A 16,381-nucleotide genomic window follows, 5' to 3' on the forward strand; every position below is an offset into this window, starting at 1 on the left:
TTGGTGAAGACTTTTATTGTTGTTGTTGTTGTTGTTATGTGTCTTTTTTGTGTTTGGATTCATTTTGTCTGGTGCATCTATGAATTCTTTGCTAATTCTGGTAATTGTCTGGGCGGTCTAAGAATTTATTTAACAGTTTGGGAAATTTTCCAGCCATTATCACTTTAAACATTACCTTCTGCTAATTTCTATCTATAATTTGTTTTTCAGGAACTATTACTAAGCTTATATTGGACCTTCTCTTTCTAATGTCTCTCCTTTTCTCAATATCTAATTCATATATTCTATCGCTTTCTTTCTCCATGTAGTATTCTGGGTAATTTCTTCCAAACTATTTTTCAATTCAATTTCCCCTTTATTTCTAAATAATTGATTTGGTTTTTTAAAAAATGTATGTTGTCTCATTGGCAAAGTGTCATAAAGACAAGGATTTTACCTTTGCACCTTTTCTCATCCACCCTCTCTTCCTTCCTGGAATGGAGATGTAAGGCTTGGTGGTATACCAACCACCTTGTAATCATAAAGCACACTAAGAGTAGCAGAACAAAAGACAGATATATCCTCAAACACTGATGACATCATAGAACTTTAACCCTAGATACCGTATTTTTGTATTCTTTGCTGTCTGAAAAAACTAAACCCCTATTTTTTTCCATTTCTGTTACAAATATGAAATTAAATTCCTACTAAGGAAACATCCTGAAAATATTCAAGTTATACTTGCATATAATGACCTTGTGAATATAATCAAAATATTACCAGTGCTTATTTCTGGATGGCAGAATTGCAGATGATCTTTATTTCTTCTTCGTATTTTTTCTATATTATCAAAAATTATATAGCCTTAATTGGTAAAAATCATCCATGTCAGTGGTAATAAAAATAACGATAGCTTATTTATTGAGCCCTTTATACTGTGTTAGATACTGGGATAGAGGCTTCAATGTATTATCTCATTATTATCACAGCACCCCATTTGATTTCACATGCATGAATGAGGATGAAAATTGCATACCTACTTTAACTGGACTAAAAGTATTATAAAGTTAGCAAATATGTTAGAAATTATTCCATTATTTAGATACTTAAGTTTATTGTAAATTGTAGTTGCTATTATTACAATCAAATTACCCAAAAGTTTGAGAAGTTTTAATTTCATTAATTTTTTTTTTTTTTTTTGCAAAATACCTGAAGGTACTCTCTGGGCTGGTTTTTGCTTAAATGGTGATTTAGGACCCCACGAAGCATCTACTTTTCCTCTGAATGCTATTGATTGAACGATATGAGCCTTTTTATGGTTAAAAATGGTAATCATTGATCTTCTTTCTTTTTCTGTAACTTCTGATAAATGCAAAAAGTAATGTTATCGCATAGCATTATAAATAGGCAGAGTGATTCAAAATAGAACTGAATACTTTCAAGAATGTATTTATCTAAACTATGCTATATGTGAACATCCTGTCAAAATTGTTTTGTAAAGGAGCTATCACAGTTATTTCCATAATCTTACAAGCACTCAATATACACCCCACACGTCACAAGACAGAGCTTAATCCTTCAGTCTAATGCATCCCGAACACCCTTTAACACATCACCAAGGATGATTAAAATTTTAGCATGAAACATCCTTTCATTTCCTCAAGGCTATTAGAAAGGAGAGGTATAACTGTAAGTTTCTGATGTATCCTATAGAAAGTGGTTACTCAGTAATAAATTATTAAGAATGTTCAAACCTGTAGAGACAGAAAGGTAAGTAGATAGATAATATAGCATTTGGGAGCAAAATAGGCCTCAAAAAATGTTAAGCGTAATATGCTGAGGTTGATTGTGTGTGTGTGCATGTGGCATATAGAAATCTGACATGCTATCTTGAAGCATTCATAAAGAAGTCATCATTCATTGTATGTTTCAATATATACATATTTACAGAATTTTAAAAAGCATGACTTTTAGAACTTAAATAGGCCTTATGAGATTTATTCCAATTCCCTCACTTTTGAGATAAGAAACTAAGGTGCCGGGAGGTAAACGATTTGGCATCCAACATGTTAATGTCAAAACCAGAACCAGAAGGACCACTTTCCTCATGCTCAGTTAGAGGGCCTTTCTAATCAAGTAGTAAAGAGACGTGAATTTCTAAATCAGGGCACATTTTAGAGAGCAAATCTTTCAAAAATAAGTAATTGAAAAACTTTCATTTACAAAGACAATTTTTCAAAGGGATATTTTTTACAAAAACGTATTTTCAAAGGTACTCTTCATTTATAACCACTGAGCTATAAGACTACTTCTCAAATATTTCTTTGCAAGAAGGAAGGGTCCTTACGATTTCGGTCAAGCAGCTCCACTCCTGGAAGGTGGTAGATGATATATAAACGATACAGGTTATATTGGCACAAAGGATTTTGGTATAGACCTGCAAATGAAGAATCCAAAACAAAATGTCAGATTTCAAAATCCGTTTCACGTATCACTTATAAAATACAAAAAATTAAGAGATTCATATAAAACATAAGAACTTATAAAGCTCTTCTTCATATCCAGCAATAGACCCATGAAACCTTTACTTAGAGCAGCAGTTAATTTTTCTATCTGTTCAATTCATTCATTCAACAAATATTAACCAAGTACTTACTATCTACTAGGAACTGTGCTAAGGGCTATGATCATATCATTGACCCAAATCTGCCACAAATGAGGGAAATTTTTAACATGTCCATAAATAAATTAGTAAATGAAGAACTAGATATCAGCTCTATTGGAGTTTTGAGGCTACTTTTTATTAAAATATCACTTGGTAGTCTTCTTTTGGTCTCCAAGTTCACAAGGGTGCATGTGTGAAGATAGGCAGAGACAACATCCTGCTCTAATAGAATTTATTTCCTCCACACCATTGCTCATAGTTCAGAATGTGTCGATAGTAGTTTCAGATCTCAGCAGGACCAAAGCTGAGCAGATGTGGCTCTTGCATTTTGTCTATCTCTGGCCAGGCACGTGCATTTCTGAGATCCTGGTGTGCAGGTGCTAGGATTTGCGATAAACCGCACTTCCTAATGGAGTGGTTGGAAGAATGAGGCATGTGGATGCAGAAGAAGCCCTGGCACTTCTCACATCATATCCCTTGGGAATCAGCACATAGGTGTTCTTAAACATCTTCAACTAGAAGTTGTGAGGGCTTTATTTTTTTTTTAAATGATATTTTCCCTATTCATCCTAGATGATAATAAACTTTTTTTTTCAGGACAATGTGAAATAAAACTTTAAAGATTTTCAGTTGGGCATTTTTTTTTTTTTTTTTTTTTTTTGGACAGAGTCTTGCTCTTGTTGCCAGGCTGGAGTGCAATGCCATGATCTTGGCTCACTGCAACCTCTGCCTCCCGAGTTCAAGCGATTCTCCTGCCTCAGCCTCCTGAGTAGCTGGTATTACAGGCACCTGCCACCACACCTAGCTATTTTTTGTATTTTTAGTAGAGACGGGGTTTTTCCATGTTGGCAAGACTGGTCTCAAACTCCTGACCTCGTGATCCGCCTGCCTTGGCCTCCCAAAATGCTGGGAATACAGGCATGAGCCACTGTGCCTGGCTGGGCATCTTTAGTTATTCGGATTCTGCCTACCTACGTGCAATTTCTAGGAAATACTTCTGAAAGTACAACTAATGAGAAGAACCACTAGATGGCAGTAAGAGAAAGAGCTCCAGCTACTGCACAACTACTTCACTCAAAATGAAGCTCACTTAATGTACATGTGAAATTTAAGAATACTGTTGTAGACTATTCATAAAATACAAAGAGGTTTGATAAAGGCCTGAAAATAGGAAGCATTAGAACCTCTGAAAAAAACTGATTAATATTTATAAAGAGCAGTTTGTAACATAAAGAAGATTGGGGTGGGTGCATGCTTAAAAGATAACAAACTAGATAAAAACTTAAAAAAGGTCAATCATCTGGAAGTTTTCTCTGTAGTAATAAAACATTCTGATATTTGTTGTATAAACACAACTTTTTCTGGCTAATAAAAGCGTTCTATATAGCTATTCCCTGTGGAAAACACGAGCTTTAGAGGGACATAAAGCAGGCAATGGAAGACACCTGTGCATAATAAACAAAAGTTACAGGAATGAGGAAAGGCATACAGGAAAATGTAGAGCCAGGAGCCACAGAGAAATTTAAAAGAAAGGAAATATGGATATAATGGAGAAAATGAGGAGACAAAACAATTTTTTTTTCAAGATTTCTTAAGTGACAGAAAATGATCTGAATTTTATTCTTAAAAGAGAAGCATTTTAAAGTGGTAACAAATAATTATAACTGAAGGACAGGGAATAGAACAGATGTATATTAAACCACTAATAAGGACAGATTTTAAAAGAGCCATCGGGATCATGAATTGTAGTTCGAGCCAGAGAAAGTAAAGAAAAGGACCCTCTTCAAGGATATAAAAGCAAAGCATAATTGTTTTTCATGAGAACTCAGAAGGAAGAAAAAGTCACAGATGCTTTAGCACAGAAGTCTGCTTTGTGGTTACTGTCTTGGGAAATCACATCTGACACCTCATAACTCTGTTACACATTATAGCATCTGAAAGTAGAGTCTGCCTTTACATATGACGTTAATGGAAAATGTACCAACATCTTTCAATGACATTTTCTCTAGGTGCACCCTTCGTCTTCTCTTTTCCCTTTGAGGACATTACTATCCATTTCATTTCATTTCTTGGCTTTTTCTGCTAAGCCTTGGTTAAGTAACTTCTATATGGAAATTCAAAAACTAGCTTCAGCTAAATAAAACACAAAACTTGGATTTACTACTGTTACATTACTTATTAACAACATATTGATACTAAAAACCCTATGGACTTGTGGTTGACCATTCATCTCATCATAAAGTCAAAACTGAATGACACAAAATCAGAAATCTGAACTGTTAGCCCAGCCTCTGCTTAAATTAACTTAAAAAAAAATTGAATTAAATAACTTGAAAGGCATTTCATCATTATTATTCACTGTTTCCTAGCTCTTAAATTTTAGAAGGAAGCTATCTTATTTTTAACTCTCTTTTTTCCTTCTATACTATGAAACATTTAACATTTTGGATTTATGAGTTTTGGATTGATGCTACTAAAATCAACATAAATTAAATGTCTAAGATGTGAAATCGGTTTCCTGTGTCTGAATGCTCTGAAAGCCTTCTATGATGTACGGGCACATTCTTTTAGAAACTATGAAGAGAAATTGCTTACACTTTCAGTTTCAATAGGTTAATACTATTTAATCCACCTTCCCTCTAGGCTACTTACAGTGTACACCTCAGTGGCGCCAGCACTGTCTTGCTTATCTTAATTTGGGATTCTGAGTCTAAGCAATTTACATTTACCCAATGATATATCAAAATGTCTCTACTACCTTACCACACAAGCTTGACTTACATGAGTCACGTGTATGAAGCCACTTATTATCAAGACAGAAGGGGAAAAAAAAGATATCTAAATAATTGGCTCCAGTTAGTTTTTTGTAAACTTTTAAAGCAGTATTTAAAATCGTTATTTAAATGAACCCCAATGTTTTTCAGGCTGCCTTCGAAGAAAGTTGATGTAATTAATAAGAGACCAACATCCCAATTTTAATATATGAGAAAAAGAAACTGACATGGAGAAGTTAAAAGCCTATTATAGAGAGCAGCCTGTGGAAGGAAGTTCAGCTGTCAATAATCAGATACCAGGATTGTGAGGCTCTGGGTCAAGCTTACTTAGTAAGGTCAGCATCTCCATTGTTAATCATCATCTTGTTTTAACTAAAAATCTGGTGGTCACCATACACCATGTGCTTTTTACTGAATATGGAAATCACCCCTGATTGTAAAAGGCAAACCAGGATAAAGCAGAGGATCGAGAGAGGAGGGATCAGAACATTATCTTTTTCAGGACAAACAGTAGTGAAAAACACTCTTGGTTCTTTTTCTTTGCTGAATCGTTTTGTCTTTTGGGAGGGGTGGTCCCACCTGGAAGGGTATTATAGGAAAAGAGGCTCAAAGGAAGGGACCCTGGAGATCCTAGTCCCACCCCATCTCCCAGCATCCCTCTGCACCGCTGGCTTTTTGCCATCGGCAGTGGCTTGGGGCCACTGCTAAAGACAAAGGCAGACAATGTTTAAAAGCAATACCTGTGGAAACATGGAGACCCTCTCTCGAAAGGAGGAGCTCCCTGTTCCCAATGCTGATTCCTGGAAGCTCCAGTAGGAAGCAGGTCTTAACAATTATGGCATGCAGGAGTCTTAAGCATACTTTCCAACAGTGGAGCTTAATAAAACAGAAAATTAGAAAGAAATGAGAAAACTGAAGGTTTAGAACAGGAGACTGGCTTAAGCATTTTGATGCTGTGGCTTTTGGTGGTGGTGGTTTTTTTTCCCTTAGTACTGGAAAGGAGGCAGGAGTTAATGAAAGCCATCAGCCACAAAGTGGGTCTTTGACACATGTGGATTCTGATTTAGAAAGAATTTGGAGGAGGGAAGGGAAAGGAAGAGGAAAACTGAGTTGGAAAGAGAGGGTGTGGAAAGGTAGACTGCCTGGAGAGAAGAGGTGGAGTCCGCTGACTCTGCCTGGAAGACAGGAATTCCAGTTCCCAGGACCTCACACTCTGCAGCTGGTTTAGGCCTCCCTGAAGCTCTCAGCCATGCGTCTCCTAGGCAATCCTTGGCAATTCTCCTCATAAATGCCAATGGAAAGTGCAATGCTGAGAATGGATTAGTGTTTTGCCCTTCAGTCTATTTTCTCACCCTCTGAAGAACTTGTCATTTAAGTGAAATAATAACAACACTTTATAATTGCACATGGATTTACAACTTAAAAAGACAAAAATGACCACATTTGAAAACACATAGATTTCTCATTTTAGTTAATGAGCTAAAGCTAATCTGTGATTGCAAATGAGGCTCGTAGAAACTTAATCTGAAGACATGACTGCACAAATAACATTAGTTATCTAATAAATACAATCTATTTTCCATGCAACATCTTTAACCGAAATGGGACATGAGTTCAAAATGTGAATTTTTAGAAAACGCTTTTTGTTTTTTGTAATTGGACATAACATTTTCTCCATTTCAAACAAATGATCCCACAACAAGATTTTCAACTGGAAAATTACAGTTACATAACTTGAATTGCGTCACTATGATTTTAAATAGTGGTCGTAAACTATTGTGACTGGTAATGATATGGACATTATATTACCAGACTGGTATTTAAAAACTAGAAAACTCCCACCCCTTATGTCTGGCACAATTCTATGCTCACGTACACCCTTGACAAGTAGGGCATGGGCTAGATTTCAGGATCTATTTGGTCCTGGGCTGGGCACCTTTGTTCAAGGCATAACCTTGTTCATTACTATGGGCATAACTCTGTTTATTACTATGGGAATAAGCTTGTTTACTACTCTCCAAATGTTGTTTTATAACAAGTTTCCTCAAATTATAGAGTTTTTAAAGTAGCAAATCATTTTGCATCAAACCCCTTCAACTCTAAGAAATATTTAGTCTGAGTGTTACAAATTTGTAAGCCCTATATAGGTATAGACTGGGTCTTTCTTGTTCAAATTTGAGTCCTATTATCTAGAATAGTATCATGTAGTGAATGTGTGATAAACATTTATTAAATGAATGAATGAATACATTATAAATATTGAATGAATGAATGAATAAATAAATAAATGATAAGTAAAACAAGGCATGAATTTGTGTTTCAACATTCCTTAAGAGTTTGGTTAAATCTGTGAGCTTTGCATTTCCATGATTAAAGGGAATAATTCTAGTCACATCATAGGATGCTGTAAAGATTTAAATGAGACTATAATAAAACATTTTTTTCAACAAGAAAGACATTGAAACATGTTACTGTATGATTATTATTTAAAATAGCAGTTGTTTTCTTGAGTCTATTAGCAGAATTTCGAGACTGGATGCAACTTATTTCGTTATCTGATTTACATAATCCACAATAAAACAATTTTTTTCTTATTTTAGAATTTCAATTTTTGTTGTTGCTTCAAAATAACATTAATGGTGAGAAATGTTTTCTTAAAAAGTGTTTACAGAGTTATCCTAATGTTTAAAGCAACCCTGAGAGGTAGCTGTCAGCCCATTTTATAGAAAAACAAAGGTAAGTGTCCTAGGTCTAGCATAACTAGTCTTTTAATTATAGCAGCATTTTTTCAGCAGATACGGGCCAGGTAACTCAAATATGCAGGCCAATTCTTTCACAGAAGATCCAAAAGCTGTAAAAAATCTCCTGACAGCAGGCAGCCTTCTCATGTCTCCAAAATAAGCATAAAATTGCCATGAACTTGGTGTAGTTTTGTGATTTTAATACTTGGGTTTAAATAATCTAACTATAACAAATGAATCATTTTCCCTCAGTATAGTACATATAAGTGACAACACTGAAAACATATGGAAACTTTAGTAACTCTCTCTACATTGATCTGATTATCTGATTAGAACCTTCACTACCAATACTAGTTTACAACTATTCAAAATACTGTTTCAGGCAATTCTGAGAAATGAATAGAAAAGGAATTTAAAAATATATCTATTGCATTACATTATTATAAAGAGGTCTCTAAACTCTGAAGTCTGAAAACCTCCTCTTTGATCTGCAGGTCTTTTACCTTAATACACCCAGAATCCTTTATCTTGTATTGTAATTGTATACATGTTTATCTACCCTTCAAGACCATAAGCTTATTGAGAGTAGGGGTGGTGTATTATTTATTTTTTTGCCTCATCTCACACTTCTTTTCAATAGGTTAGTTCCTTACTGGGTGTGATTCAATATATATGAATAAAGTTTGCTGGTTATCCAGTTGAAAGTTTAAAAAGTCTTCTGTTTTTTGTTTTTTTTTTTTTGTATCAGCTTTATTAATATACTTCATGTACCACACTATTCACCAGTTTAAACATATGATTCATGTGTTTGTGGTATATTCACAAAGTTATGCAACTGATCACCACAGTCAATTTTAGTACATTTTATCACCCTAAAAATAACCCCACACCCTTTACTCTCTGGCTGTCACAACCCCCAATTCCTTGGCCATTGGCAATGCTCATCTATTTAAAAACAGTTACCTCTCAGTGTTGCTGTCCTATAGATGTGCCTACTTGGACACTTATATAAATGGAATCATATAATATGTGTTAAAACTTACTTTTGAGATAAAACCCAAAATAAATTTAAACATGTAAATCCTCTTGCTACTTTTTTCATTTTCATTAGACATGTGATAGATGGCATTTCACACACAAAAATTTTTCTATCTGTTGTTTTTTCAAAAGCATGTCTTAAAAGACAGTAAGATCTACTTTTATTTTCAGGAATATCTAATTTTCTTTTTGAGACAGGGTCTTGCTCTGTTGCCCAGGCTAGAGTCCAGTGGCGCAATCTTGGCTCACTGCAACCTCTGCCTCCCAGGTTCAAGCGATCCTCTGTTGCCCAGGCTAGAGTCCAGTGGTGCAATCTTGGCTCACCGCAACCTCTGCCTCCCAGGTTCAAGCTGTCCTCCCGCCTCAGCCTCTTGAGTAGCTGGGGTTACAGGCATGTGCCACCGCACCTGGCTAATTTCGTATTTTTGGTAGAGGCAGGGTTTCACCATGCTGCTCAGGCTGATGTGGAACTTCTGGGCTCAAGTGATCCGCCCACCTCGGCCTGCCAAAGCACTGAGATTACAGGCGTGAGTCACAGTGCCTGGCCTAAATATCTTAATTATAAACATTGCTCCTCTAATTTTAAACTTGATAAATGGAAAAATGTCTTGTGTTAATACTATTTTAATTTATGGCCATATAAAATTGCAAATTGTTACTTAGGATCTTCAGATTTAGCATTCCCTGTAATTCCTTCACTGTTGCATCAATATTGGTTAACTCATTGTGGTGTAGCAGGAGTATATTCAATGAAGGCAAACAATGCAGGCCTAAAAAAAAAAAAACACAGAATATTTTTACAAGATTTTAAACATTTTTTTCAATATTTTTATTGCAAATAAAACTAAACATTTTTAATGCTAATTAACATGCTAACTAAAAAGGAAAACATATGATAGCTGGATAAAGAAGGAATAACTATTAATAATATATTATAAATTATTATTAAGAATACAATAAGGTATAATTCATACAATTAATTGTGATGTGGGAATACAGAGTAAATTTCTTTCCACTGTTATTGTTTTACTTTTTTTTTTTGAGATGGAGTTTCACTCTTGTTGCCCAGGCTGGAGAGAAATGGCACAATCTCAGGTCACTGCAACCTCTGCCTCCTGGGTTCAAGGGATTCTCCTGCCTCAACCTCCCAAGTAGCTGAGATTACAGGCGTCCACCACCACACCCAGCTCATTTTTGTATTTTTAGTAGAGACGGGGTTTCACCATGTTGGCCAGGCTGGTCTCAAACTCCTGACCTCAGGTGATCCACCCGCGTAGGCCTCCCAGAGTGCTGGGATTACAGGCATGAGCCCCCGTGACCAGATTGTCTTACTTTTTAAAATGTACCAATGATTTTGTTTGTGTGATTGATTTTGGAGGGCTTAGTTTCTTTCTTCTTTTTGTTTGGTTTTGGTTTTGGATTTTTTTTTTTTCTTGTCAATATTACTTAGATTTATAACGCTAGTCAAGGGAAAAATTACTCATCTCCTCCAAATTGCATAGCTAAGTATTTTCTGTACATAACTGGAAACCAAATATTCATATTATTTTCATAGATTCTAAATTGTTTATTTTCCTACATTTTTAACATAAATGAAAGTGGGATGTGTCTTTTGATAGCCATGTCATAGCTTCATTGGCAAGATGTTCTTTCTTAGTGGTGCATGAAATCATGATGGGCCTTAAAATGTATGACATTTTTATTCTATGATATATGATATTAAAGAAAAGTGTTTTGTACTGTACCTCTGTATTTCATGATCATGATATGCCACGTGCTTTTATGAATGGCTTGAAATGATCAGTTTTGAGAGTGTTTTGCATATAAAATTAACTCAGAGTGAAAGCAGGAATTTGGCTGGTAGAACATACTGCCAATAAAATTTCTTAAGACTATTAAGTTTTTGTATTTATCAATGCTCCCAACTATTGTTAAAATTTGCTTCCACATGTCTAGTTTATGTCTAAAATACTTGTTAAAAATTATTTTAAATTTTGAATAAGACACATGGCAATATTAAATTAGAAAAGTAATCTAATAGCACATTTCTTAATATAAAATGTACATTGGCCGGGCGCGGTGGCTCAAGCCTGTAATCCCAGCACTTTGGGAGGCCGAGACGGGCGGATCACGAGGTCAGGAGATCGAGACCATCCTGGCTAACACGGTGAAACCCCGTCTCTACTAAAAAAATACAAAAATCTAGCTGGGCGAGGTGGCGGGCGCCTGTAGTCCCAGCTACTCGGGAGGCTGAGGCAGGAGAATGGCGTAAACCCAGGAGGCGGAGCTTGCAGTGAGCTGAGATCCGGCCACTGCACTCCAGCCTGGGCGGCAGAGCGAGACTCTGTCTCAAAAAAAAAAAATAAAAATAAAAAAATAAAATAAAATAAAATAAAATGTACATTAAAACATTTAAAAATAGATTCCTTAATATATTTTCAACAGAATGTTAAAACAGATTTTTGCATGTCATTAGCAATTACCATAGTTGAAAGTACTTAATTGAAAATCTATTAAAGCAACAGAAAATTTAAGACATACCTTCTATCTCAAATATTGCATTGTTGTTTAGATATAGTTCTGTCAGACAATAGTTTCTAGTTAGAAATGTTATTCCATGGAGCTAAAAATGAGAGTTAGAGAACAATATACTTTTTATAATAACTGCATATATAACATAAATATAGATAACATGATATACAAAAATAATATATTTAATTGTAATAAGATAATAAAAGTTTGACTTTTGCTATTATTATTTGTGACCTTTTGGTCTGGCTGTAGGTTACATTTGGATTGTCTTGGAGGAGAATGTGATAAAAAGAATACTTTTATCTAACTTAAACCTCTCTTACCACATCTTAGCTAAACTCACTTGCCTGGCTTTCAAAACCTCTGCAACCTGGCCTAGCTCTTTTGTGCTAACAATATTTCTTCTACTTCTACTCCGTATAGTCTCATTGGATCCGACATCACATACCCGCCACCTAATACTATCATGTGCCAAGGGCTCCCTCCTTATGCTGAGGCCATTTCTGCATCTGTAGGAGTCATGATTTCCCTTTGTCTGTGTGTCTTTTCTTCTTGGTACACTTGAAGTTATTTTTAAGGATTAGCCCTAGGCCAGCAAGGCATACTAAACCGTGCGTGAGTGGACGGCCGCAGTAAGTTTTCACTTGCAGAAATCAGTCGACACCAAGGTTTGACCTCCTTGTACCTTACTACTGTCTTTGTGCCCTATTTTGACCCACTTGATTTTCTCTAAACTTCTACTTGCTTCAGCACTTCGAGTCAGATTTCCTGAGTGATGGTCTAATCCTGGACTCTTGCTTTACGGCCTCGTCTATAACCATCTCCTCTTCTCTGGTTCTCTGCCCCTCTAGTAAACAGATCTCAGTTTAGCTATGGGTTCTGCAATCTGAATACACGCAGGAGGCAGCTCTGCCAGATCAGGCCCAGAACTAACAGCTCAACCAGCCACCATCTGCAATTAGAGGGCAAGGCACAGTACGATCCTGTTCATCATTCAGAGTTCATCCTTTTTCACAAAGCCTTTCCTGACAACTCCTATGCTCACGAACCTCCCTTTTCTTGACCATCCCAAATGCTTATTTTGACTTGTACAGTTAATCACTTGAACACTACAGTTTTGTGCGTTCCTCAAGGAAAGGAACCATGTTTCTTCAGCACCTTATCCTGTCTACCTCCCTACTCTCCTAACAATATAGTGAAGAAGTCACATTTTACTTTTAAGGTTAGAATCAAAATTTTCATATGAATGGAAATAGTAAAAAGTACTCTCTCAAAATTCCTCAAATGAACCGTTAGGTACGGTATACATAATACGGGGTATTCAATGCTAAACTGTATATCAGAAACCATTCTGGTACCCCGTAAGGAGAACTCCTATTTTTTTTAAAATATCGACTCTATAACATCCATCAAATTTAAAAGATGTATTTGCATTGTGAAGATGAGACATGGTAGAGCCATAGAGGAGGAGCAGTTATGTTCTAAGAACTGCAGGTAAGTTAAATGTAAGAATGATAACTTTGCTATTTAACACAGGATCTAGCAGGGAAAAGATCCTCGTGAAAGAGTTATTGATCAATTATTTAGTACTTTATGTATATAAAAATATATGTTCCTGATGGTAAATTTTTTCTTGTGTGTTTTCTAAAGCTTATCATAGGAAATATTTAATTTTCTTTTTTTTTTTTTTTTTGAGACAGAGTCTCACTCTGTCACCCAGGCTGGAGTGCAGTGGCACAATCTCAGCTCACTGCAAGCTCCGTCTCCTGGGATCTAGGTTCAAGTGATTCTCCTACCTCAGCCTCCCAAGTAGCTGGGACTACAGGCACATGCCGCCACCTGGCTAATATTTTATTTTTAGTAGAGATGGCGTTTCACTATGTTGGCCAGGCTGGTCTTGAACTCCTGACCTCAGCTGATCCACCCACCTCGGCCTTCCAAAGTGCTGGGATTACAAGCATGAGCCACCACGTCCGTCCAGGAACTATTATTATTAGTTAAATAAAAATATTTTGTTCATTGATGAACAGATTCAGAAAAAGGATCCCAACCCATCTGACTTAGTGAGGATTTATTGGACTTTTTTTTTTTTTTTTGAGACGGAGTTTCGCTCTGTGCTCAGGCTGGAGTGCAGTGACCGGATCTCAGCTCACTGCAAGCTCCGCCTCCCGGGTCTACGCCATTCTCCTGCCTCAGCCTCTGGAGTAGCTGGGACTATAGGCGCCCACCACCTCGCCCAGCTAGCTTTTTTGTATTTTTTAGTAGAGACGGGGTTTCATCGCGTTAGCCAGGATGGTCTCGATCTCCTGACCTTGTGATCCGCCCGTCTTGGCCTCCCAAAGTGCTGGGATTACAGGCTTGAGCCACTGCGCCCGGCCTATTGGACATTTTATTCATGTCCCTCTCAAATCTCGGAAAAGCCTTTTTAGATTTGTATTTAAGGTTTGAAAACTAACTTCTTTGAGGAATTTTGTTTACTTTGTTTTTATATTGGCAACATTCACAAATTACGAAGCTATAAAAGGGATTTCATGTGCTCTTCATCTGATTGTTTGCAGACTCATCTCCACCAAATTATGCCAGCACTCCTTCTGGAGGACCACTAGTAATTTCGCCAAAGGTTTTGTTATGTCATGAGAGAAGCCATGTTTCCCCAGGGTAGGAGAAACCGTTCAAAGCCAGAAGGTGAGTGTCCCTGTTGGCTCCTTATTGCTTTCTAACTTTTCCCACTGGCCTCCTGGCAGCAATTCGCTGCGTTCTGTTCTTCCTCTCACTACTCCCTGCTTTAATAGTAGCCACACTTGACATCAATGTAGGAAAAGAACGCCAGCAGAAATCATGACTTTTTCCTCTCTCTTCTTCCAGTTACCTGCCAACCACACATTAATAGAACATTACTAATTAGCTGAGACTTTAATTTATCTTGCATTGCTCATTAACACAGGAAGAACACTAATAAACCCCGCAGTTTGACCTTGGTTATAGAATCATAGTTTTCCCAGGAGCATTAACATCCTTGGAACATGATTATTGGGATTATAGGAGTGCGTTGTTTGTGAAGGTGAGGGGGAGTGAAGGGAGATAGAGTGGAGTCAAAGCCAAATCATGAGGACCTTGGGGAGCTATTAAAAGATCTTGTTTAGAAGAATGTTATTGCCCAATTAGATTTTAGAAAGAAAATGGCCGATTTACAGGAGATAGTAAGTACTATGGCAGGAGATGAATAAGGAGGGCGTTTCCCTAATTCAGAAGAATTTGTAGTGGCCCAAATGGAGCAATGGTGGCGGGAGAAGAAAGAAGTGGAGGAAATTGAGGGAGTATTTCAAGGTAGAATTCAATATACATTGCAAGATAGCAAGTTGTTAAGGTCAGGAACATTATAAGACAGGCTATTGTCCTGATACTCAGTTATTATTAAAATAAAATGTTATTTATTTATTTATTTATTCATTTATTTTGAGATGGCGTCTCACTCTGTCACCCAGGCTGGAGTGCAATGGTGCAATCTCTACTTACTGCAACCTCCACGTCCCGGGTTCAAGCTATTCTCCGGCCTCAGCCTCCCTAGTAGCTGGGATTACAGGCTTGTGCCACCGTGCCCTGCTACTTTTTTATTTTTAGTAGAGATGGGAGTTTCCCCATGTTGACCAGGCTGGTCTCAAACTCCTGACCTCAGATAATCTGCCCGCTTCGGCCTCCCGAAATGCTGGGATTACAGGTGTGAGCCACCACGCCTGGCCATAACATGTTGTTATTAGTATCCGTTTAGAGAAATCTGTATTACCAATTCTCAGGATTGCTGTAGGATTTATATTTAGTGTGGCATTTCACAAATCATATGTCTTAGCTTAGGCTTGGAGCATAGCAAGTGCCCAATAGATGACTATTATTTAACCATTAGTATTAATTTTATAGAGCTGGGAGCTTTTATATTTAATGTAAAATACATATAGGTAATCACTAGGGTACTACTAGGCACAAATGTATACCACCATGAATTTAAAATTAAGGAAGAATTCAGAGTTTCTTAATCTCTACAGCAATCACATATATTGGACCAGGTAATTCTTCTTTGGAGTTGATGGGATAGGGGCTGCCCTGGGGTTGTACATTAGCATCCCTGGCTTCTTACTCAGTAGATGCTAGTAGCATACACATCCCAGTTCGAAATGTCTCTAGACATTGTGAAATGTCCCCTGGGAGGCAAAAACACCCCCAGTTGACAACTGCTGATTTAGATGCAAGAGAAGAAAATATATGTATTAAGTGCTTATTATGAGCTGGGCATTAAGCTAGATGTTTTCACAGACATTATACAATATAATCCTAACAAAAGCCCAGTGTTATTTATTTGACCCCCATATCCCCAGTTTACCTAGGAGAAAATCAAGGCTCAGAGAAGTTAAACAACTTTCTCAAGGTCCGGAGATCATAAGTAGTAGCAGAGTGAACATTCAAACCCAAGTCTATCTGACTCCCAAACCAAACATTGGCATGTATTACATCATAACTGAGTTCTTTAATTTGGGGAGACTTCTATCTAAACCATCCAGAAGTTACTAATTTGAAAATATGTTGAAGTGTATTAGTTTATTAGATTGAGCACTGGAAAATATTCGATGCATCAATTTATTCCTAGTATTTCAACAATA

General features: G+C 36.7%; 1 protein-coding gene across 1 annotated transcript in view; it reads right to left on the reverse strand.

Annotated features, from left to right (window-relative positions):
- Window positions 1-16,381, reverse strand: part of LRRC72 (leucine rich repeat containing 72) — a 50,430-nt gene that overhangs the window by 7,291 nt on the left and 26,758 nt on the right. The window contains exons 4-7 of the mRNA XM_025380724.1: window positions 11,739-11,820; window positions 9,857-9,967; window positions 2,327-2,416; window positions 1,189-1,341 (exon numbers count right to left, since the gene is read on the reverse strand). Coding sequence (XP_025236509.1) covers window positions 1,189-1,341; window positions 2,327-2,416; window positions 9,857-9,967; window positions 11,739-11,820 — 436 coding nt within the window. The remainder of the gene's footprint in view (window positions 1-1,188; window positions 1,342-2,326; window positions 2,417-9,856; window positions 9,968-11,738; window positions 11,821-16,381) is intronic.

The sequence above is a fragment of the Theropithecus gelada genome, chromosome 3 (assembly GCF_003255815.1).
Source record: "Theropithecus gelada isolate Dixy chromosome 3, Tgel_1.0, whole genome shotgun sequence".
Lineage (NCBI taxonomy): Eukaryota > Metazoa > Chordata > Mammalia > Primates > Cercopithecidae > Theropithecus > Theropithecus gelada.